Source organism: Channa argus, chromosome 11 (genome assembly GCF_033026475.1).
Source record: "Channa argus isolate prfri chromosome 11, Channa argus male v1.0, whole genome shotgun sequence".
NCBI classification, from domain to species: Eukaryota; Metazoa; Chordata; class Actinopteri; order Anabantiformes; family Channidae; genus Channa; species Channa argus.
In genome coordinates this window covers 1,509,432-1,535,621 of record NC_090207.1, presented here as the reverse complement: position 1 = coordinate 1,535,621, position 26,190 = coordinate 1,509,432, and the positions used below count along the sequence as shown (strand labels likewise).

General features: G+C 39.0%; 1 protein-coding gene and 1 pseudogene across 2 annotated transcripts in view; both read left to right on the top strand.

The window, feature by feature from the left end:
• The first annotated feature begins 1,304 nt into the window (after positions 1-1,304).
• LOC137135792 (GTPase IMAP family member 8-like) lies at positions 1,305-8,993 on the top strand (annotated as a pseudogene).
• A 4,169-nt stretch (positions 8,994-13,162) lies between these two features.
• LOC137135793 (GTPase IMAP family member 8-like) overlaps positions 13,163-26,190 on the top strand; it is an 86,921-nt gene continuing 73,893 nt past the window's right edge. The window contains exons 1-5 of one of the 2 annotated variants that reach the window (XR_010915501.1): positions 13,163-13,782; positions 14,316-14,360; positions 14,472-16,229; positions 16,888-16,929; positions 20,869-24,561. Coding sequence is in view for 1 of the 2 variants with exons in the window: in XM_067520382.1 (XP_067376483.1) it covers position 13,782 (1 nt within the window). In the remaining variant the exon portion in view is untranslated. Of the gene's footprint in view, positions 13,783-14,315; positions 14,361-14,471; positions 16,230-16,887; positions 16,930-20,868; positions 24,562-26,190 lie in introns of those variants that run through there. The other variant, XM_067520382.1, reaches the window with a different exon arrangement.

Genomic DNA, 26,190 nt, shown 5'->3' with positions numbered 1-26,190 from the left:
TGAACATCTCACTTTGTCATTTTATTCTGGATTAAAGCCACATTTACCAAGCAAACTAACAAAGGAGGGGATATGAAATATGCACCACTTAGCAAGTGTGTGTAGAGCAAATCTTTATTTTTAAGGCCATGCTGTTTGAAATGATGATACATTGTTCCCACTGTGCCACAGTTTTATTGTTTGTTTGTTTTTTTCATTTAGGCTTTTCAGACACTTTTTTTAGGTAAACCCTGCTAGATCTTGGTTGGACCCCCTTTTACTTTAGAACTAACTTAATACTTCAGGGCATAGAATGAACAAGGTGCTGGAAACATTCAAAGATTTCAGTTCATTTAGACATAATAGAATCAAACAGTTGCTGCACATGATGTCAACCTCCCATTACACCACATCCCAACGGTGCTGTGTTGGATTAAATGATTAGATATTTGTGTTAATGAGCAGTTGAACACATGTACTGGCTGGTGATTGTATGTGTCCAATATAACTCAGGTTTGGATCTTCTTCTTTTCCTTTGGGCTGTTCCCTTTCTGGAGTCTCCACAGTGAATCGTGTCTCCATCTAACTCTGTCCTCTGCATCCTCTTCACTCACACCAACTAACTTCATGTCCTCCCTCACTACATCCATAAATCTCCTCTTTGGTCTTCCTCTAGACCTCCTGCCTGGCAGCTCCAACCTCAGCATCCTTCTACTGATATATTCACAGTTTCTCCTCTGAACATGTCCAAACCACCTCAATCTGGCCTCTCTGACTTTATCTCCAAAACATCTAACATGATCTGTCCCTCTGATGTCCTCATTCCTGATCCTGTCCATGCATCACTCCCAAAGAGAACCTCAGCATCTTAAGCTCTGCTACCTCCAGCTCTGCCTCCTGTCTTTTCTTCAGTGCCACCGTCTCTAAGCCGAACAACATCTCTGGTCTCACCACCGTCTTGAACATCTTTCCTTTCATTCTCGCTGATACTCTTTTATCACACAACACACCTTTTCTCCACCCGTTCCAACCTGCTTGCACAATGTTGTGGAACTGAGCAGATACATAGAAATCCAGACTGGATCCCCACCACTTAATAGAAACTGGAGTTGTTCCTTATTAATCCATGGAATAGAAGTTGCCTGACACATGGACCATTGTGGTTTTCATGTGATTTGGTTCTGACCAATCACTTGAACTGACCAATTAGTTTCTTGCTGTACAGTAATTATTGAAAATATTAATTTACCATCAGATTTCTTTGAGTGAGTTTGTTACATGTTAAACATTGACTCGGCTCTTTAATTAATGAAATAGTCATATCACCTGTGCAAAGTCCTGCCCACTCAACTGAGCAAAGGTTGGACAGGTGGTGCTTTCATTTCTGTTCACGGTGAAAGAATGAAGCCGTTGTAAAAGGTAAGTGAAAAACCTATTTAATAAATGTGAGCAAATACTGCTGTAAAGACCTTTACTTTAAAAAGTTAATTGAAAAAGGACTGATAATTATCTTTGTGAAGTGCCCTTCAAGTCTGGTGAGCAGATGGTTCAGTGCTTGTTGCTAATGGAAATTGTACCAAAAAACAAACAATTAGTAACAAGCTTTATTAGAATATTTTAAAACAATAATTGTATGAATTCTAGTCAGGTACAAACAGTATCAAGGATCTACAGTCAAGAATAGCAGCAACAGTCACCTCAGATATGATCTGTGCATGTCTAATAAATTACAATGAAACAGCCTGCAGGGTATATGCAGCATTTCTTGCTCTTTATTTTGAAACATCTTCCTTAAAATCCAGTGATATGTTGGGTTTGCTTTTGAAAAGTCTTCTTTTAAATTTTTTTGATTTAGACAAAGTAATTACTTTATCAATCTCAGATCAGTAGATCTTTGTTCCACTCTCTTTGAGTCCAAGGTCCAGAGTAAAGATGAATAACACAGATAAACCCTTTGCTTAATTAGCTATAATGATAAGAAGAAGAAACACGGCATTATTAATATGATTAACCTTAACAGGAAGAGGACTTTTAGGTAAATTTTGGATCAAATGTGCTGTTGACTCTGTATGAAAATGTGATGAAACAATAGCTTTTATTCATTTGAATGTAATCACCTGTTGTTGAGCAGACAGGTTTGAATAGTTTAAAATGTGAAATTGGAAATTATAGAGACTTTAATGGACCAATTTGGGCTTTTCTGCCCATTATATTGTCATTTGAATGTAAATGTATGTTTGTAATGTCAGCCCACAACATCCAAACACTCAGGCACTTTCATATATATCTAGGGTTCACAGTTCACTTAATAAATTCTTCAGCAGGAAATATCCGACATTAATCTACATAGGACAGCTGTAAGGACATGTCTTCTTATGTGTGTTCCAGTGGCCATAGTCTTCTTAAACTCCTGTAATCTTTTACCTAACTGCACTCCAGAAATATTTCACACGCCTGAACCTGTGGGTGAGCTGGTCTCTGATCATGTCTGTGCATTATTGTATTGTGTGATTGACCATAGTTCGTGTTTGTGGCTTTGTTTTTTAGACTGATGCCTCTGAGAACCACTGGAAATCACAGTCCCCTGCTGATGGATTGATAACTGATGATTACTAATTTAATTTATCAGAACCAGCTGTTAAGCAGAGTGACACTATGCCTGAGTCTGTGTCTGCAGCATCTGGTGAGTCCACTTACAATGTGTGTGCTGAGTAATGTGCAGATATGAGGGAAATGACAGTATAAGAGTTAAAGCTGCCATCTGTCGCGCATATTTATATATCTCATAAATCTGTAGCTTTTGTATTAGTTCATATTCCTACCCCAGTGTATTACCTGGATCAGGTGTTTTTCAGTCGTTCCAAAGTTGGAAGATACCGATTGGCTGTTTCCTCCAACCCACCTTCATCTGAGATGATTGGCTAAACACAACTGATCCAGTGGTTAGTGCAGGAATAGAAAAAAGCAGGGCAGAGGTCCCTGAGGACCAGGGTTGGGTAATTAACACCAGCCCAAACATGACCGTTACTCTCAAGTTGCTAGTGACTCTACAGAGGTTAAGTCCATAGGCCTCCCCAGTCAATCTGAACTGAGCAAAGTGATAAGTAAAATGTCTACAAGACTCTAAAGTAAGTACACTAGCTGCTAGCTGCTTGTGTGTTTGCTTAGAATCTTCAGAGACATGGTTGTAATAAACCATGATCAGGTTTACTTTGTAGTTAACAGCAGTTGTTCAGGAGACACTTAAAATCACTGTGCCGGTTGTTTTTCTACAGTAAGGGAAAATAATCATCTTTCATTTTGGAGCTGGACTTTTCTGCAATCGTACAAAATGTCTAAACAAACACATCTTTAATTTTTAACCCTTTCTTTAACCCAACAGTCAGTAGCTACTGCAGCTGAATTACCTTCTGGAAGGTCTCGAGCAGATTGACAATATGGCAGCAGCATCTGGTGAGTCTATTCACGCTTTGCTGTATTTCATAGATTTGTATTACATTGCAGTATTTTCACTTGTTCTGAAAAAATGGTTTATCATCTATATAACATCCAGGTGTTTGCTTCTGTTTGGATGAGATATGTGCAGTTATCCCCAAACAACTATTACCAGAAGACGATAAAGCTGCAATATGCAGCTTTTGATGATTAAACTGGTGGTAGCATGGCACTCAAAATAAATCAACTACACCTTGGTCTGCCATTTGAAAATGACAATAAATAAGAATATATAAAACTGACAAGTCAAGCAGAAGTCGGTACAATTCTCTGATTGGTGTGGGCCTCATGCAAAACTCTTTTAAAATAATACACACCAATCAGCCAAAACCTTAAGTTTAACCATCCACAATCTAATAATTCAAAGCAACAGCTCTGCCATGAATGTTACTTTTCCAAGGTGACATTTTTTTTCAGTTTAGTTTTTAAATTTAAACACAAAGGTGATAACGTTTATTACTGAGGTCATAATGGATGGTGGAGTCGTACTGGAGTCTATTATTTTATAATTATATTTTATAATACCCTCAAGCGTTACTGAAAAAAGTTCTTTTTTAAAAAAGTACATTTTTAAGGTAGCTGGTAACTGTGATTTCTGTATTGCAACTATATTATATATATTATATTATATATTTTTTATATAATTTTTAATATATAAGATAATTTAATGTTATCAGTAAAACAGCAGCATTTTACTGTGTAGATAGTGTAGATGAAGAAAAGAGTTTCTTACTGTCCAATGAATTTGAAGCCAATTATTTAAACATTTTTAAATTATTAAAAAATTTGAATTACTATTTTAGCAGTATTGTGTAAATTAACATTGTATTTTAGCCTGTATAAATAATGTATTTAAATAATTGTAAGGAATTGAAGAACCTGTACTATGTCCATTCCTTCTAACTTTGTGTTTGGTATTGGAACCTGTAATGCACAGTTAAAGACCCCCCACTCTGTTCTGGATAACTAATCGGACAAACATCATTCAGTCTGAATCAGTAGGGCATAGATACAGGATCCCTTTAAATGTGTCAACACTTAAAAATTGAAACATAATAAGACAATTTATTTTAATTGTATTTTTTCTCCTTACAGGCACAGATGATAGACCCCTAATGCGCAGGAGCAGCTATGAATACTTGCCACCTTACTGTGAGTTTTGTAAGCAATAGCATTATTTTTTTATTTAATATAATTAATCAGATTATTAATTCAATTAGATGCTATAAAAGAACATCATAATAATTTAGAAACAAATATACCATTTAATTTTAAGTTCTACAAAACTTAAACTACAGTATGAAAAAACTAAGTGACAGTTTTATTACTTCCTGCATTAATTTGATTTTTGATGAAGGATTTTTGTTCACATTTGTAGGATTTTTATTTATTGTTTTAATTTCAGTTTCTGAGCTGAGGGTTGTTCTGCTGGGGAACAACTGGTCAGACAAGTGTTCTGTGGGGAACTTCATACTGGGAGAAACCGAGTTTAACACTGAAGAAGAAGCAAACCACTGTGTGAGAGTCAGTAAACAGTTTGGGGAGAAACAATTAGTTCTCATCAACACCCCAGATCTGCTTCATCCCAACATCTCTGTGCACAAACAGAAAGAGTTTATTGAAAACTGTGCAAGTCTTTCTGATCCCGGACCTCATGTGTTCCTGTTGGTTCTTGAGCCGTATGGCTTCACTGAAGAACAAAAGCTGAGGCTCTGCAGAGTCCTTCAGCTGTTCGGTGATCAGTCATTTGATCATTCACTGATACTGATACCAACACCCAGGAAAGGGAGGTTGGGTGTACAGGAAATATATATACGCACCCCACCTGTACAGGACATGATTAGAAGATGCCGATATAGGTCATTACGCCAGAAACACCTTTCAGCTTTCGAATTGCTGAAAAGCTTGAATGATATCGTGGAGAAAAATCACGGAAAGCATGTGACCTGTTATCATCCATGCATGAAGCACAGAAGAGCAGCTCCTGCCAACTTGGACTGTGCTGGACCAGTTGGTAAGTGCAGGAAAATATTCAATTATGTAACAACTCAAATTCAAATGATGTTATTGGAATTTTCATTATAGTTAAAGTTAGAAGTTAAAAGTTTGTAGCCATAAGCAATATTTAATTGAAAATCTATAGTGTGTCTGAAATCTAGAAGAGTGTTTTTTCCATTTAGGCAGCAGCTTGTAACAGTGAGTTTTAGTCACTGCAAACACTCACATCTCTATAGAAGGATTCCACTCAAAGTTAATTACCTGTAGTCATATGTGTTGAATAGGTTCAAAACACATATTTTTTGCCATAACAAAGCTGAACACAGGGCTCAGTGTCATAGCTCAAAAAAAGACCAACTGAGCAATAACCATATACAATAACAAATAACAATATGTCATCAATATATTTAAAAATAGAACTTTTGGTTTTGAACATAATGAGCATATGAATCAAGTAAGAATGAAAGATGGTGCCCTTTTTCATGAATGCAATTTTGCATTTTTAAACATTTTAATGGGAAAAACAGCACAGAGAGACACTGTACTTACACTGTGCTTTGTTGCTTTACAGAATGTGGACTCAGGATTGTGCTGTTTGGAAAGAGTCATTACAAAAAGACAAAGATTTGTAATTTTATTATGAAGAAAAAAGGTCATGACTTTACACGATTTTCTCTGCCTAAGCAACATGAGACTGGAGATTGGAGAGGAAAACCATTAACAGTAGTTAAAACTTCAGACGTCTTCAGTCTGTCTGTGGAAGCAGTGAGAGAAGAGATGAAGAACTGTGTGAGTCTGTGTTCTCCTGGACCAAATGTTCTGCTGCTGTTAGTGAAACCTTCTGATTTCACTGAAAAAAACAGAAAAACACTGAAGTTCATTCTGAGTTTTTTTGGTCAGGATGCTTTTAAATACTCAATGGTCATAACCACACACGAGGGAAACGAAACAAGTTTCTCCGTCAATGAGCTTCTTACAGAATGTGGAGGAAGACACCACAGCATATATGACTACAACCATGAACAGTTAATGGAGAAGATTGAGAGAATTGTACATGGAAACAAAGGAAAGTTCCTCACCTTCACTGAAGAGACCTTAAATACAAATCCTGAACCCATCAAACCAGCTTTAAACCTGGTTCTGTGTGGGAGGAGAGGATCAGTGAAGACCTCAGCAGCCAAAGCCATTTTAGGTCAGACAGAGCTTCATTCAGCCTCCAACTCATCAGAGTGTGTTAAAAATCAGGGAGAGGTGTGTGGACGTTGGGTTTCCCTGGTGGAGCTGCCTGCCTTGTATGGAAAACCTCAGGAGACAGTGATGGAGGAATCATTCAGGTGTATCTCCCTCTGTGATCCTGAGGGGGTCCATGGCTTCATCCTGGTCCTACCTGTGGGTCCCCTCACTGATGAAGACAAGGGAGAGTTAGAGACCTTCCAGAACACATTCAGCTCTCAAGTCACTGACTTCACCATGATTCTGTTCACTGTGGACTCAGATCCTACAGCTCCAGCTGTTGTTGATTATATAAGAAGAAATAGAAGCATCCAAGACCTAATTCAGAGATATGGAGGAAGATGTGATGTCATCAACCTCCAGGACATGAACCAGATCCCTGTGATACTGGATGCTGTGGAAACGTTCAGTGTTCTAAGATCCAGATGCTTCACTAAGGACATGTTTACTAAGGTTCAGATGGAAAAGCTCACAAGAATTAGAGCTGCATTACAGAATGTGAAGTACAGCAGTGACACTAGCAGGGCTAATGAAAAGCAGAGGACAGAGCCACTTAGGATGGTGCTGATTGGGAAGACTGGCAGTGGGAAAAGTGCAACTGCAAACACCATTTTAGGCAAAAAACCATTTCAGTCCAGAGCCAGCCAAAGGTCAGTGACCAGGATTTGCCAGAAAGCTTCAGGTGAGATCGATGGACGACCTGTTGTTGTTGTCGACACACCAGGTTTGTTTGACACAACCCTCGCCAATGATGAAGTTCAAGAGGAGCTTGTGAAATGCATCAGCATGTTGTCTCCTGGACCTCATGTGTTTCTACTGGTGCTGCAGATCGGTCGATTTACAGAGGAAGAAAAAATAGCCGTGAAAATGATCAAGAAGATATTTGGCAAGAAGTCAGGGGACTTCATCATTGTCACATTCACCAGAGGAGATGATCTAGAGGGTAGATCAATCAAAAGCTACATAGAAGAAGATTGTGCTGACTTTGTAAAACATCTGATAGATGACTGTGGAGGGAGATACCATGTCTTCAACAACAAAGATCAGACAAACCGCACACAAGTCAGTGAGCTGCTGAACAAAATTGATGTCATGGTGAAGAAAAATGGAGGCAGCTGCTACACGAGTGAGATGTTCCAAGAGGCTGAAGAAGCGATTCAGAAGAATGTGGAGAGGATACTGAAGGAGAAGGAAGAAGAGATGAAGAGAGAGAGACAGGAGCTGGAAAGGAAACATGAAGAAGAAATGCAAAAAGTAATAAGAAAAATGGAAGAACAAATGTTTCAATTTGAATCAGAGAGAAAGATGATTGAGAATCAGTTATATGAAAAGGAGGATTACATTAACAAACAGCGTGAGGAGAGAGAGAGAGAACAGGAAAACAGAGAAGAGGAAGAAAGAAAGAGGAAACAACAAGAAGATGTTCAGCAACAAGAGTGGGAACAAAAAGTTGAAGCTTTGGAAAAACAAATATTGGAATCACAGTCAACAGAGGAACTGAGCAGAGAACTGGTGAACAATAGAGAAGAACTGAGAAAAGAGAGAGAATCCTGGGAAAAGGAAAGAGAAAAGTGGTGGAAAAACCGGTTTATGGAAAATATACAGAGACGAGAGCAGGAAAAACTGAGAATTCAAGGGCTGAAGGAAGAATATGAACAAGAGAGAGAAATATCAAAGGAAAATAAAGGAATATTTGATCAGAATACAACAGGAGGAAAAAGAAAGAAACTTGTTAGAGAACAACTACAAGAAACAACTTCAGGAAATGAAAGAGAAAAATGAGGAGGAGGCCAGAAATCAAGCAGAAGAACTGAATGAATTCAGAGAGAAATACACCAGAGATTTTGAAGCAATGATAGAAAAGTATGATGAGGAACTAATGGATCTGAGACAAACATTTGAGATATTAATGCAGGAGCGAGCTGATCACAATAGGGAGTATAGTTTACTACATGAGCTCTCTAGTCACAAAGAAGAAAGTCTAAAGGAAGAAGTGAAGGACCTGCAGAACAAGCATGAAGAGGAAATGAACAACTTAAAGAAGAAATACAAAAACAAGTGTGTTATCACCTGATCATGAGACTCAGTCTTTAATCACTCAGGCCAGAGACCATGACTCACATGAAGTTTTCACTTATACTACTGTATAACCAGTACAGTGTCGAAGTAACAGCTGGTGGTGGTACAAAATAACCAGTGGTGGATGAAGTACTTCAATCGTTTACTTATGTGATAACTACTACAATTTACAAATGATCTGTAACAAGTCAGGCTTTCAAAATGATAACTGTTATTGAATTACAATTGTTGATGCATTAATGTGTTCATCACTTTATGGCTGCAGCTGCTCATAGACCTGCTTTGATGATCATATGCATTGAACCTAAGAAATGTATTGTGACCTTCATTACATTCTGCTGGATAGCTGCTGAAGTCCACACCAGGAAACAAACCTGGAGGTATGAAGAAAATAATATGACCATAGGTCCCTTCAACATGCTGCATTACATTTTAAATGTTGATGTTATTTTCACCATATTTTTGTCTAAACTGAGAGAGATGTGCTGTGATCCACTGCACCTGTGTTGTTCAGCAGGTGGCGCTCAAACATTACCAGATGAGCTGAGGTCTGGTTCACAGCTTCTCTACGTCAGATCTGTTTGGTTTATTTCACCTCTTTTTCTGTTTAAACAAAGAGCAGATTAGCAAAGAAAAATGTCTTAGAGATTTTTCTCAGTTCATTTATTAAATCACCCTTATGAGAAGTGAGATAAAATATGAAATATCTGACTGTGACACAGAGTTGACACAGACATTGAATTAACATATTACTGTATATTCTAAACATATTGTATTTATATTAAAATATTACTTGAGTTTGTTTTGTGTTTGGTCACTGAATAAATAGGAACATTGTTGGCTACTTTATGTATTTTTTAAAGTTTACAAAGTAAAGAATTTTACCCTCCATGTTTTACAAAATGCTCCTTAAAAAACTATTTCATCTCAAATATTTATAAAGCCCTTAATTTAGTTTTTTCATGTTTGCAGTATGACAGACAATGAGAAGTATTATAGCAATTATTTCACTATAAGTCAGGGAGAAAAACTGTTTCTTTAAGACAGGGGTCTCAAACTCAAATTCCCGGGGGGCCGCAGGAGGCAGAGTCTGTGTGAGGCTGGGCTGCATCAGATATTCCATAAAAAAAGCTTTGTTAAAAAAGATCTGATCTTCTCAACTGTCATTACTAACAGTTCTTTAACTTCAGTGGTTTCTTCTGAAGGTGAACATGAACAGTTCTTCTGAACATTATATGATGCAGCCACGGAGGCGTCATTTACTGGCTTTTACTTTCTGTAATAACCACATGAGTGACAACACCGATGTTAACTATATAACAGAGGCGGGTAAAAACCCGATGAGGCTCCAGCCTGACTCCGAAGCGGGACGACGGACGGGAACTGGTTGAGTGGCCCCATCGGAGGTTCACTCCCCTCGGTGACATCGTCAACGGAACATCGGTGTTAACGCCGGTAACATTGGCTTCGTCCAGCTTGAAGTCAAACACAGTAAGAAGTAATAATTCTATGACGGTTCTGTGATGTTACACAGACGCCTCCATAGTTGTGCAATGTTTGTCTGCTTGCGTGAAGCCTGGCCGATCGCCCCGCCCCCGGAGCCAGATACTCCACTGTGATTGGTCGGTGCCATTCATGCCCCTGCTTTAAGAGATCTCTGGTTTTTCTGTGATCAGTTTGTTCTTCTAGTTTCCCCCAGCAAACATGACAATAATAATATACAGGTAGCAAATGCAAGTTGATGAAACAACTGCACATTAACGTAGAAATTACGGGTTATTTTTGAGATCGAGAACCGTGTTTGTCCGGTAACCGTTTGATGACTGGGGTTGTTTTTAGACAGAGGTGACAGTTACAGAAAATATAATATGATTTAGATTCGTTTTCTTTAGACGCAGAAGGAAGAAAACAAGTTTATTTCACTTGCTATGAACCAGAAGCCCCGTCTGAGAGAACATGGGCAGTGGCAGCAGCAGCCATAGACGTAAGATGACACATTAAAGCCACTTTCTGTGCAGGAACAGTGAGGGTCAATCCAGATAAAACCCCATGTCAACTTACAAGAAGTAGAAATGCAGCGTTGCAGTTGGACACCTGCATGAACCAGTCAAGTTTCAGTGACGCTGACGTTTGACCTTTAATCCTTAACATCCACTCCGTTCATCCCTGATTGCTGTTGGATGTCTGTGTAAAATTTGACAGAGATTTCTTAAAGGCATTGCTCTGATATCAAGCTAAGAATGGAACAAACAGAAGGAACAGATGTGAGGTCACAGTTATTGGTGAAGTGACACTAACCCGAATAAAAACACCCAAGTAAACAGACTTTAAAAAACTAGACGTATGGGTTGTGGTTGTATGTCTCCACAAACCAGTCAAGTTGCATTGACATTGATGGTGATTTTGGCCTAATGGTGATGATTTTATTGAACGGTGCAAACGTTTTTTAAACGTTAATGTGTCAAAAACTAGAAATGACCATTGATTTTTCAAAAGAAACCTTCACCTGCTTCTCCTGCATCTATGTTCAGGCTGTTGAGGTGGTTCCACAGTATGAAGATTTAAAGACAATAACTGGTGATAAACCTGCATTTTTTAGTCACAGATTCTGTTTGCACACACTCGCCAACGGATGTATTTTCATCGTCAGCTTGGGAATTTTAAAGTTGATACTACTTCCATGAAAATGTGTTATTGGTGTTTTTGAGTGACTTTTAACATTTTCCTTTAACTGCTGGTTTGTGTCTCCTAACTTGAAAAACAAATAAGGCTGGTGGTTACCGTGAGGTGGTGCAGTAAAATACTTGTTTGACCTGTTTGACTAGACAACATGAAGTACATTATGTTTGTCATCAAAATAACCAGTCAGACCCGACTCCTGCACTGTCTCTTTCGCTTTCTTTACTGTAGCACAGGACATATTTCAGGTGCTGAGTAAAAACCCACAGAAAAGAGTAAAATAAAGAAAAAAAACAAGTTGCGTGTGGTCAGTCGGGAACATGGATCGATCAGAGGAACTGATGATTTAAATGCAGACGAACACAATGAAAAGGTGATTTTTGATCATCGCTGACACAGGTGAGTGTTTTATTAGGTGTTAACTTCACCTACACGGTAAAAACTTCCTGTTCATTCAATCTTTAAATGGACACAACTAAGGTGAATTACTGTGATTTCAGGTGAATATGAACAAGTAAAATCAACGATTTGAGGTGGAAATGATCGTTTGCTAGAGACTAAAACTTAGTTTAATCGAGAGAATACTGTTTAACTTGATGTTTAAACTGAAAAATCTCAATCTCACCTTTTGTTTGACTGACAGAGTTTGAGATTAAACTGTTTTATATGTAGAGGTTTGTGTGTTTAATGCAAAGCTGTTTATGTCAGGAGATTCCACCGATTCCTAAAAAACGCTTACACCCAATTGTGTCCTGCATTTTTTTCTCTGCCTTTTTCATATAGAAATATATGACAAATGATAAAGATCACAACATGTTTTACATTTTCAAGAACGATCAAATGAAATGTATTAAACTGTCAAACACAGTGAGCTTTAATTGTATCCTCATGTTTAGTTTTCCATTTGTCTCTTGTGACAGAGATCAGAGGACCAGGATCCAGTTCCTGTTCAAAGACACTAACTTCTAAGACTCTTAGTTAATCACGTCTGTGTCAGACTACATTATGAGGCAGTAAGAGAGTTTAGAAGGAAGAAGCCTCAATCCTTTTTATTCCTCTCACCCATCCAGCTAAACTGGTTTCTGAAGGTTCCAGCAGAGTGACAACATGGCAGCTGCAGTACGTTTAGTCCAATTTTAAACATGCAAATGTTCAGCCACTTCCTAATTTGTCTTTAGAAACAAATGTTGGCATAATTTCTCATTTGCCTTCCCTGACACAACCCTCCTGAAGGCTTTGAGCTGGCACCTCAGTGACTGGAGTTGGACAATTTGCCAGGGATGCTGAGCCACTGCCACGCTGGGGAGGGGGAGATAGAGGAACTGTCAATAGAAATTTGAAAGCTGTTTTTTTAATTTGAGAAAGTTGCATGTGAGCCAGGATTTATATCATGGAGGCAGTTAGTGAGGGAAGTGGGAGGGAGGGTAGAATTAGGTTTGGTGGAGATGTAGAGCTGGGTGTCATCCATATAACAGTGAAAGAGAATATGATATTACCATCCAGTCTAAATTGTAATTTTACTCCATAGCTGAATAACTTTTAGTTACAGAGTGGAAAGTAAAAATCAGAAATGCAGTTTAAACAAAGCATTTGTGTTACTCAGTGATGATTAGCTTTGAGGATGTAGCTGCTTTGTTGTTGTAGTTATAGAATTTAACTAGAAAAGGTGTAATTAACAGGTTCTCTTGACAAATTACAGTAGTACTATAAATATAGAGTCTGTAATTAATTTGTATCAAAAGTAATGAAAACATTAAAAACACATCCAAACACGTCCCATTCAAAGCCAAATTTTACAAGTAGGAAAAGACATAGTTAATCCAGGGTTTTTCACTTTAGCTGTGTTCACTCCTGCTCAGAGAATTCAGATCTCAGCAGACAGGTCAAAGTCAGTTCTGGCAGCCTGTGAGAAGTGCTGCTACTGTGTACTGGTGTGTATTGGGCCACTTTAACAACTGCTCCAATCTGCTGTCATTAGTGACTGTGCTAGTTAGTTTAATCAGGAGGGTCACAAGAAAACATACTGTCAGTTTAGAGTCAGTTTAACAGCTCTGGGATGACTGGCTCACTGGGACCAGGGCAGAACCTGATTGGTTAATAGAAGTGAAGCTCCCTGTGTCAGCTGAGTGAGTTTGGAAGTGAAAGAGAGGATGATTGTCCTGATGGAACTTTTCTTCATTTCCCTGAACCTCAACAACATTTAGGACTACAAATGTCATGAAGAACTGACACAAATGACTGTACATGTTTCCATTTCTACAATTCTAGGATCCAGGATGCTCAGGAGAAGCAGCAGCTTTGAATTCCTGCCTCCTACCAGTAAGTTCAAAGTGTCAGAAGATAATTCCAGAATAGAAGAATATAATTCCATGTAATGTGCTGTGATTGTTGTCATCAACACATTATTTCCTCAAAGTAACTGGATGGACCCTCAGAAACAGGCTTTTCTTCAATGTCTTGTTCAGTCTGATGAATTCTAATTCAGATCAAAGTGGTTCTAGTATCAGTGTTTGACACCACTGGAAATGTCCCAATCTACTGAAATTCCATTAGCTAATTGGTTCAAGACTGATTGAAGCTGGTTAGACTGTGAGCACTCGGTCATGTGACCTGCTGCCTTCAGATGGAGAAATGTTTCATGCTTTGTCCTCACAAATAACTAGATTATTCTATTAAATACAGCAAATAATCTGCATAGACTAAAAGAAAAATGAACAAACAAGAAAACTATGAAAATACTTTGAAAATCTGATCCAACAACAAACTAAATAATACACAGCTGCTACACTGAACATTAGTATTTTGTGTAATACTTTGTGTAACTGTACATGTTTCCATTTCTGCTATTCTAGTCTCCAGATGGTTGTGGAACGGTTTTGCATCCACGACTTCTACCAGTAAGTTCCTAAGTCAGAAGATAATTACATAATAGAAGAATAGAATTAGAACTCATTACAAATGACATGAAGAACTGACACAAATGACTGAACATGTTTCCATTTCTACAGTTCTAGGATCCAGGAAGTGCAGCAAGAGCTTGGATTCACAGCCTCCTCCCAGTAAGTTCAAAGTGTCTGAAGATAATTCCAGAATAGAAGAATAGAATTCCATGTAATGTGCTGTGATTGTTGTCATCAACACATTATTTCCTCAAAGTAACTGCATGGACCCTCAGAAACAGGCTTTTCTTCAATGTCTTGTTCAGTCTGATGAATTCTAATTCAGATCAAAGTGGTTCTAGTATCAGTGTTTGACACCACAGGAAACATTTCCTGTTCCACAATGAAGTCAAGTTGTAAAGCTCCAGTTGTTGCTCCTTCCTTTCCAGTAAATGTGAGCTTCAATTCAATTCATCTTTATTTATATAACACAAATTTACAACAAAGTCATTTCATGGCACTTGACTGAATAAAGTCAAGACTATAAAGATGTATAGAGAGAACCAACAATCTCCCCTTGAACAAGCCCTAGACAACAGTGAAGAGGAAAAATTCCCTTTAACGAAATAAAAACCTCCAGCAGAACATGGCTCAGGGTGGACGACCATCTGCCTTGAACGGGCGAGTGGAAAGTGAAGAGCGAAAAGAAAAGGGGAACAAAAAGCAACAAAAAGACATCGGGGAAGGTTGGTAGGACCAGTAGCTGCACACTGAAAAACACACAGCTTTAAAGCCCGGGGACACCTGCAGAAAGGGACAGAGAAGGACAAAGACAACTACGGGAGAGAGAAGACAAAAGAATTTATAGAGAGAAAGAGGAGAGGAGCTCATTGCACTTGCATGAGTCCCCCAACACTCTAAACCTATAGCATCTTAAGTAGAAGCTAGTTCAGGTTGACTGAGCAGTTTTAACTTTACGCTTTATCAAAAAGGAAGATTTTAAGCCTAGTCTTAAAATAAGAGAGGCTGCCCCCCGAATCTGGATTAGAAGCTGGTTCCAAAGAAGAGGAGCTTGATAGCTAAAGGATCTGCCTCCCATTCTACTTTTGCAAACTCTGGGAACCACAAGTAGGCCTGTATTCTGGGATCGAAGTGGTCGAATCGGGCGATACACTACCAGCAGATCTTTTAAGTATGATGGAGCTTGACCACTAAGAGCTTTGTATGTAAGGAGGAGGGTTTTAAATTCTATTCTAGATTTAATGGGAAGCCAATGGAGAGAAGCTAGTGAAGGTGAAATATGATCTCTCTTGCTAGTTCCAGTCAGCACTCTTGCTGCAGCATTTTGGATTAATTGCAGGCTCTTTAGTTACTGGGGCATCCTGTAGGGAATTACAGTAGTCCAACCTAGAGGTAACAAATGCATGGACCGGTTTTTCGGCATCACTTTGAGACAGGATCCTCCTAATTTTGGTTATGTTCCATAGGTGGAAGAAGGTTGTTCTAGAGATTTGTTTTATATGTGAGTTAAAGGACAAATCCTGCTGGTTTTTCCTTTTGTCTTTCTGATGATGCACAAAGACAATTAGCTTCTTCCTCCTTAAGCTGCAGTTTAGTAGTTAATCTGTCTCCAAGCCTGATTCTCTAGATTGTTGTAGGACAGCGTCTCTAGACTGTGTTAGAAATCAAAGGTTATCAGCTCATCAGGGTCTGTTTTCTTCATTTTCAAAAAACTGCATTATTCTATTAAATACAGCTTAAGATACATAACTAAGGAAAATGCTTTAAAATTTTTGAATCTAACAACAAACAGCTCCAACATTTATATTGTGTTTATTCCTACAGTGGCTGATGAGGATCCTAACAGAGAAGAGGACAGAGAATCACGTAAGTTCCATTGAGCTGAGTCAGAAACATTCTCCTTAATATTAACATTAATAATAACAACTCATGTTGGACTACGCTGAAACGTTTGATGCTTACTGGACAGTTGACAGTGGATATTATTGGAATGTTATCTTCACTATTTCACAGACATAAATTGGTTGTTGAAGCTCACTGGTTCCAGACTGATTGAAGCTGGTTAGACTGTGAGCACTCGGTCATGTGACCTGCTGCCTTCAGATGGAGAAATGTTTCATGCTTTGTCCTCACAAATAACTAGATTATTCTATTAAATACAGCATGAGAAACATTTTCATTGTCTTATATCAAAATGTCTCTTATTAGAATATATGACTTTCTGATGCAGTTTATGTTAAAGATTAGATTTAGCACATTCTGAGTAGATGTTGCACATTATATACATTAGCAAACATGTATCATTCCAACAGCACCATGTTCTCCTCTTTCTTTAGGACAATGTGAGCTGTTAGATCCTGTAGATGAAGTTACTTTTTGACATTTGCCAAATAATCTGCATAAACTAAGAGAAAAATGAACAAACAAAAAAAATAAGGAATATACTTTGAAAATCTGATCCAACAAGAAATTAAAAAATACACAGCTCCTGCACTAAACATTTATGTTTTGTATATTCCTACAGGGGATGATGAGGAGTCTGACAGCAGCAACGAGGAAAGTTAGTGTAAGTTACACTGAGCTGAGTCAGAAATGTTCTTCTCTGTTGTAACATTGATAAGTGTAGGTGGTAATAACAACTGATGTTTTACTGTCATGAAAATGTTAATTTTGACTTAAAATTTCACTAGTTTCTAGTTGATAGTGGATATAATTGGGATGTTATCTTTACTACTTCATAGACATAAATTGATGGTTGAACTGAATGGTTCCAGACTGATTGAAGCTGGTTAGGATCTGTGAGCTTTTTCTCTTTTCCTTCTACTTGTGTTGTAACAATGCAACCGCAAGGGGGCACAAGCCAGTGTCTTCTTGTGCAACGCCCAAGTCTGGATAAATGCAGAGGGTTGTGTCACGAAGGGCATCCGACGTAAAACACATGCCAAATCAAACATGCGAATCGTGACAATGACTTCCATACCGGATCGGTCGGGGCCCAGGTTAACAACTACCGCCACCGGTGCTGTTGACCTACAGGGTACCCGTGGAAATTGGACTACTGTTGGTCAAAGACGAAGATGAAGAGGAGGAAGGTGTGTTCGTAGGCAGAGAGAGAAGAGGAAACGTAAGAATGTAGGACTGTCAGTAGGGACTTTGAATGTTGGGACACTGACAGAGAAGGCTAGAGAGTTGATTGACATGATGCAGAGAAGGAAGGTGGACATACTGTGTGTCCAGGAGACCAGGTGGAAAAGTAGCAGAACTAGAAGCTTAGGAGCAGGGTTCAAGTTGTTCTACCATGGGTCAGATAGGAAGAGAAATGGAGTAGGAGTTATCCTGAAAGAGGATTTTGTGAGGAATGTTCTAGAGGTGAAAAGAGAATCAGAAAGGTTGATGAGTCTGAAGCTGGAAGTTGAAGAGGTGATGTTCAATGTTGTGACTGGTTTTGCCCCACAGGTAGGATGTGAGTTAGAAGAGAAAGAGAAATTCTGGATTGAGTTAGATGAAGTGATGCAGAGCATAATGTTTGTGAAGGGAACAGAGGTGATGAGACTGTTATGGGCAGGTTTGGTCTTCAGGACAGGAACACAGAAGGTCAGATGGTGGTTGACTTTGCAAAGAGGATGGAAATGTCTGTAGTAAACACTTTCTTTCAGAAGAGGCAGGAACATAGGGTGACGTACAAGAGCGGAGGTAGAAGCACTCAGGTAGACTACATCTTGTGTAGACGCTGTAATCTGAAAGACACCAGTGACTGTAAAGTATTGGTAGGGGAGAGTGTAGCCAGACAACACAGGATGGTGGTGTGTAAAATGATGCTGGTGGTGAGGAAGATGAAGAGGACAAAGGCAGAGCAGAGGCGAAGTGGTGGAAGTTGAAAAAGGAAGAATGTTGTGTAGTTTTCAGGGAGGAGCTGAGACAGACTCTGGGTGGTTTGGAGGTGCTTCCACATGACTGGACTACTACAGCTAATGTGATCAGGGAGACAGGTAGGAGGGTACTCGGTGTGTCATCTGGAAAGAGGAAAGTGGACGAGGAGACTTGGTGGTGGAACGAGGAAGTTCAGGAGTGTATACAGAGAAAGAGGTTAGCTAAGAAGAAGTGGGACACTGAGAGGACTGAAGAGAGTAGACAGGAGTACAGGGAGATACAGCGTAAGGTGAAGATAGAGGTGGCAAAGGCCAAACAAAGAGCATATGAGGACTTGTATGTTAGGTTGGACACTAAAGAGGGAGAGGTGGATTTGTACAGGTTGGCCAGACAAAGAGATAGAGATGGAAAGGATGTGCAGCAGGTTAGTGTGATTAAAGATAAGGATGGAAATGTATTGACAGGTGCCAGTAGTGTGATGGGAAGATGGAAGGAGAACTTTGAAGAGTTGATGAACGAGGAAAATGAAAGGGAACGAAGAGTAGAAGAGGTGACTGGTGTGGAGCAGGAAGTAGCAAAGATTAGTAAGAGTGAAGTGAGGAGGACATTGAAGAGGATGAAGAGTGGAAAGGCAGTTGGTCCTGATGACAAACCTGTGGAGGTATGGAAGTGTCTAGGAGAGGTGGCAGTAGAGTTTCTGACTAGTTTGTTTAACAAGATCTTGGAGAGTGAGAGGATGCTGAGGACTGGAGGAGAAGTGTACTGGTGCCAATTTTTAAGAACAAGGGAGATGAGCAGAGCTGTGGCAACTACAGAGGATTAAAGCTGATGAGCCACACAATGAAGTTGTGGGAAAGAGTAGTGGAAGCTCGGCTAAGGGCAGAGGTGAACATTTGTGAGCAGCAATATGGTTTCATGCCTAGAAAGAGAACAACAGATGCAGTATTTGCTTTGAGGATGCTGATGGAGAAGTACAGAGAAGGTCAGAGGGAGTTGCATTGTGTCTTCATAGATTTAGAGAAAGTGTATGACAGGGTGCAGAGAGAGGAGCTGTGGTATTGTATGAGGACGTCTGGAGCGGCAGAGAAGTATGTTAGAGTGGTGCAGGACATGTATGAGAGCTGTAAGACCGTGGTGAGGTGCTGTAGGTGTGACAGAGGAGTTCAAGGTGGAGGTGGGTCTGCATCAAGGATCAGCTCTGAGCCCCTTCTTGTTTGCTCTGGTGTTGGACAGGATGACAGATGAGGTTAGACAGGAATCTCCATCGACTATGGTGTTTGCAGATGAAATTGTGATCTGTAGTGAGAGCAGGGAGCAGTTGGAGGAAAATCTAGAGAGGTGGAGGTCTGCTCTGGAAAACAGAGGAATGAAACTTAGCCGCAGTAAGACAGAATACATGTGTGTCAATGAGAGGGACCCAGGTGGAATGGTGAGGTTACAGGGAGCAGAGGTGAAGAAGGTGCAGGACTTTAAGTACTTAGGGTCAATGGTTCAGAGCAACGGTGAGTGTGGAAAAGAGGTGGAGAGGCGAGTGCAGGCAGGTTGGAACGGGTGGAGAAAAGTGTCAGGTGTGTTGTGTGATAAAAGATTATGAGCAAGAATGAAAGGAAAGATGTTCAAGACGGTGGTGAGACCAGAGATGTTGTTCGGCTTAGAGACAGTGGCACTGAAGAAAAGACAGGAGGCAGAGCTGGAGGTAGCAGAGCTTAAGATGTTGAGGTTCTCTTTGGGAGGGACGAGGATGGACAGGATCAGGAATGAGGACATCAGAGGGACAGCTCATGTTAGATGTGTTGGCGATAAAGTCAGAGAGGCCAGATTGAGGTGGTTTGGACATGTTCAGAGGAGAAACTGTGAATATATCAGTAGAAGGATGCTGAGGTTGGAGCTGCCAGGCAGGAGGTCTAGAGGAAGACCAAAGAGGAGATTTATGGATGTAGTGAGAGAGGAGGATTCAGAGGACAGGGTTAGATGGAGGCAGATGATTCGCTGTGGAGACCCCTGAAAGGGAACAGCCGAAAGGAAAAGAAGATTCTACTCGTGTTGTAACATCATATTGTGCAGTATTAAAAAAGAAAACATGGACCATTGATAAATGGGAAGAAAGCTGGAAATAAAATCAGAATGCACAGAAATAATGAGCCGCAGAAATAATGAGCCGCAGAAATAATGAGCCACAGAAATTCTAAAATAGTGAGAAAACATGAGTGGAAATGTTTGTGGGTTTATCTTGTAGCAGTAATTTGTCCTTTGCTCCTGAGTTAACAGAAACACACTAAGGTTTTGTTCACTAGAACCAGGATGTTCAGCCACATTACTCCTTGTCTCATGTCTCTTTGTATGTTAAATGCATTAGAAATTCAACTTTTTTTGCTAATTTCAATTTTTTGCCAGATTAATGTTTTTTGAGTTCACATTGTTTGTGATAAATTATCCAGCTTCCTAAACTACATAATTAGATAAAATATGAGCCATGTGCTTACAATTATAATAACATCATCATTTGTGAAACAGTCAAACTGTGCAGTTTGCTCAAAACCTGCTCAGCTCTGTTTCTTCCAGCTTAGTGTGAACAGGAATTTGTCCATAAATGTTGAACAAACCTGAAATTTCTTTCTTTTCTTTTTCTGGACAGTGATTGATGACGGCAGGAGATATGCACACAGATATCAGACATAAAAAACAAAAACCAAGTGGTCGTATGGTGAGAGACTGGATATGAATCTGATTTAAAGAATTTAAGCCACTTCAGCATTTAAAACAAACATACAGTCACAAACTGTCCTGTCACATTTCAGTAACATACTTGAGCTGTGGGAAAAAATAATGGGAGTTTTCATGATGATGATGATGATTATATGATGATCAATCACTTAATTAAAGAAGATCTTTGGTGTATTAATAATGAATAATGAAGTGTTGGCTGCTTATGTAGCCCAGTGATAAATTTAAATATTTTAAATATATTAATAAGTGATTTAAATAGATAAATAAACAAGCTTTGTTAGATAAATAATTATTTACAAATGCACAGATAAATAGGTAAACTGGGTCAAATTGTATATTTTGTTATATTTGTTGTAAAACGTTTCTGATATAAAATGTTGAATTCATGTGTTAAAATGTTTAAAATGTTTTGTTGTATGTCGGATCTTTTTGAGTTGATAACGTAGGATTTTATTTTGTTAACGGAAGTGAATGTGAACATGCGATGAGAACGTGATCAGTAGAGAGCGTGAGGATGTTAACGAGGTAATTGTGAAGGGAAAAGTTTGAAGCTGTGCGCTAGTAACCTGTAGTAACAGTTTTAGATTGTCAGCTCGATAATCTCCAAGTGTATAGTTTATTTTCTGATGGAGTAAGTATTTCAGCTAGAAATAAGAAGTGTTTATCAGGAGAGGACCTGCTCATTAATCCGATGAGGAGCAATAACAGTGTCAACCGAGGGAGGCAGCTAGCTAACCAAGCTAACTCAGCTACACGTGTCGTGTTGAACTGTTGCTGGTTTGGAGGACAGAGACACCTTTGGACAGGCTCTACAGCTCTAACTCGTTTTTTAACTCCTAAGGCCTGCAACTATTTTTGGTTTTATTAATTGATTGAGTTTTTGATAAAAGGACAGTTAAAACATCTGTGACTCAGGTTAAAGAGCCCTGAAGGGTAAATTTATTTTTTGCTCTGATACTGTGCCATACATTTGAGAATATATTTTATTTGGGAATAAAGAATGTAAACATTTTAAGTTATTTTGTGTGTGTGTGTGTATACATATATGTATATATGTGTATATATATATATATTTCAATTCAATTCAATTCAATTCAACTTTATTTATATAGCGCCAATTCACTTTACAGAATAAAGAATAAAGATTATAAAGATGTATAGAGAGAACCCAACAATTCCCTCTGGAGCAAGACAGAGGCAACAGTGGAGAGGAAAAACTCCCTTTAACGGAAGAAACCTCCAGCAGAACCAGGCTCAGGGTGGACGACCATCTGCCTCGACCGGTTGGGGTGAGTGGAAAGGGGAGAGAGAAAAGAACAGAGCAACAAAAAGCAACAACACAACATCGTGCAGATTGGTAGGACCAGTAGCTGCACGCTGGAAGACACAGAGCTTCAAAGCCGGGGGACACCTGCAGAAAGGGACAGAGGGAGGGAGACAGAGAAGGACAAAGACAACTACGGGAGAGAACACACAGAGTTAATGTCAGACCGTGGTGACAATTGTAGGGTGAGAGGAGAGGAGAGAGGGTCAAGAGGAGGAAAGGAGCTCAGTGCATTGGGGGGTGGGTCCCCCAGCAGTCTAAGCCTATGGCAGCATAACTATAACTAACTATATGCTTTATTAAAGAGGAAGGTTTTAAGCCTAGATTTAGTAGAGAGGGTGTCTGCTTCCTGAATCTGAACTGGGAGCTGGTTCCACAGGAGAGGAGCTTGATAGCTAAAGGCTCTGCCTCCCATTCTACCTTTGGAAATTCTGGGAACCACAAGTAGGCCTGTATTCTAAAATCGAAGTGGTCTACTGGGATGATATGGTGCTATGAGGTCTTCTATATATGATGGAGCCTGACCATTCAGAGCTTTATATGTAAGAAGCAGGGTTTTATATTCTATTCTACATTTAATGGGAAGCCAATGGAGAGAAGCTAGTGAAGGTGAAATATGATCTCTCTTGCTAGTTCCAGTCAGCACTCTTGCTGCAGCATTTTGGATTAATTGCAGGCTCTTTAGGGAGTTACTGGGGCATCCTGAAAGTAGGGAATTACAGTAGTCCAACCTAGAAGTAACAAATGCATGGACCAGTTTTTCGGCATCACTTTGAGACAGTATGCTCCTAATTTTGGCAATGTTCCGTAGGTGGAAGAAGGCTGTTCTAGAGATTTGTTTTATATGTGACTTAAAGGATAGATCCTGATCAAAAATAACTCCAAGGTTCCTTGCAGTAGTACTGGAGGTCAGACTTATGCCATCTAGAGTAACATTATGGTTGGACATCACATTTCTGAGATTTTTGGGCCCAAATACTATGACTTCAGTTTTGTCTGAGTTTAAAAGTAAAAAATTGTGGGACATCCAGGCCTTTATGTCTTGTAGGCATGCTTGAAGCTTTATTAACTGATTATTTTCATCTGGTTCCATAGATAAATATAGCTGGGTATCATCAGCTTAACAGTGGAAATTTATGGAGTGTTTTCTAATAATGTTGCCTAAAGGAGACATATATAAAGTAAAAAGTATTGGTCCTAACACAGAGCCTTGTGGAACTCCATAGCTAACCTTTGTGTGCATGGAGGATTCATCATTAACATGAACAAATTGAAATCTATCAGACAGATAGGATTTAAACCAACCTAGTGCAGTTCCTGTAATTCCAATTTCATGTTCCAGTCTCTGTAATAAAATGTTATGATCAATGGTATCAAATGCGGCACTAAGATCTAACAGAACAAGTATAGAGATGAGTCCATTATCCATGAGAAGATTGTTGGTGACTTTTACCAGTACTGTTCCTGTACTATGATGAACTCTAAATCTTGACTGAAAGTCTTCATACAAATACAATACACATATATGTGCATATATATACACACACACACATATATATATATTTGGTTGTGTTATGTTGTGTTGATGTTATTGCTCCAATAACTTCAGATAGATATCCCAGTTCTAAAGTTTCTTAAAGGGTGAGTAAACTAGTGTATTTGAAGTTAGTAATAATCTGCTTTTACAGGTGAAAATCAAGACTATAAAAAATATTCAAGTAATCAAAATTGTGTTTAGAGCTAAGTAAAAGAACTCAGGGCCCCTCATGCACCTAAACTCAAGTAGACGGGCTACACTTACACTAATTCAGTGATGTAATAAATAACTAACCAAAGTTTTCAGTGTGTTAATGACATTCAACAGAAAAACTGAAGAAATTTGAGAAAATCTTTACCAGTAAAGTCCATAATTTAAGAGTAGTTCAGATAATAATATTTGACACAGTCTATGTGACTAAGTAAATACAAAAGATGGCATCAGTAAATGTTGTAAATATTGTAAATATATCTATAAAATTTTTGATTGGTCAGTATCTACTGACCTGATGTTTCCCTTTAGTTCAACACGAGACACAGCAGAATTTGTGTTGATGTGTATTTTTGAAATTGACTATTTGTCTGTTTTACTATGTTTTCTGAAGTAAAATCGAAAATCGTGCTGGTGTTAGTTTTGGACTTGGATGCCCTGATTTCTCTTCTTGTTTAATGTTAATGGTGGTTGTTCTGTATTTGATCCGTGTTCATCATTGCACCAAATGAATAAAGTGTTTCCTTGTAGTTCTGTGTGGTCTGTTGGTAATTGTGAAGTCAAACACAACAGAGCTCAGAGCCTGTTTCTACCTGCACAACAGGGACCTGGAAACCTGGAAACCATCATTTAAAAATTAATCTTATCACAAACAACAAGTCCTTTAATGCTCTGTGATAACTCAAACAGCTGAGCACGATCATGTGATATGATCACAAGTTCTGGAACAGCCACAAAATGGACTTTGTAGACATATTTTGTCAGTGGGAACTGGAAGCAGACTAAATGGTAAATGGTGCAAAGCTCTTTACAATGTTGCTTCTCATTCAGTGATTCACATTCACATGATGATGGTGGTTGCTGCCATGTCAGGTGCTCACCTGACCCACGGGTGCAACTTGGGGTTCAGGGTCTATGCTTTCAGTTTTTTTACACTCGATTGTTGTTCCCACCTCAGCCAATAAGAAACTTCAAATGCTTTGTATCTGCAGTAATATTTAATTTCTGAATTTAAGTTTGTTACTCAAAGACCATTTTACATGCAGTAACTTTTACTTTACTTTACTGCAATGATACTTTTACTTCTAAATAGCTTATTATGATACTAACTTTTACTGTCATGTTGACTTTTGTATTATCATAAAACATCTGGATCAATGATGAGTCAACAACAATCACTCAGCTCCTGTTATTGTCCACCTGTCGTAAAATCACACATTATTCAGTTTGTGGGTTGTTTCTGATGTAGATACCTAACAGATACCTGTTGTAGGTGTATTAGTGTTTGACTCAATGCCTGATTGGCCAGTTGGGACTTTCCACTCATTCTGTCTTTGTGACTGAGGAAAACCTCTCCTGATCACTTTTGCCTTCAGTCAGCAACTTTTTCCTCGTTACTGAGCAAAAGTTACATTCAGGTTTATCAGCGTCACCAAAACCACCAAAAGTCAGCCACCGAAGTCCGAGGCAGCTCAACGTTTGCCCCGGCTGACAGCAGCTTCACACACCCCATTAGCTCCACCAGGATCTGGACTCAAAGGCCTGACCAGCCTCAATTTCTGCCTGCTGTTGTTCTCCCACTCTGTCTGGACAGGAGCCGATAAGATGCTGTTCAAACCACGACTCAAACACTTCATAGTTTCAGTGGTTACATGTATGATATTATCAACTCTGTTAGGGTTTGTTCAAAGTAATTTAATAATTATTTCTAACATTAAATGTAATGTTTGCCTGTGTGTGTAATGTAATGTATGTTTGTGATGTGTCTATGTAGTGATGATGTCATTAGTGACACCATATAGCTTTGAAAGTTGCCTTTGTAGTTTACCTTTAACGTTTGTGGACCAGTGGTCAAGGAAACAATGCAACGCTATATTATCATTATGTGATGATATTTCTCACTGGCCTATACTTATAAGACAAAAGTCGACACTTGTGTGTTATTTCACTGTTGTTGAACTGTATTTCCAGGTTTAAACAGCGCTGTTGTGGTTGTCAGAACCCAACAAACTCACTGGTGAACATTAGATTCTGCTTGTGTCTTTTTCTTACAGCATAACAAAGGAAACAACTGAATACAGATTAGTCCAGTTTAGGAAGCCTTCTATCGCCTCCTCCCTTTTTGACAGTTCCAGACCTGTCTCTCCTATCTTCTATTT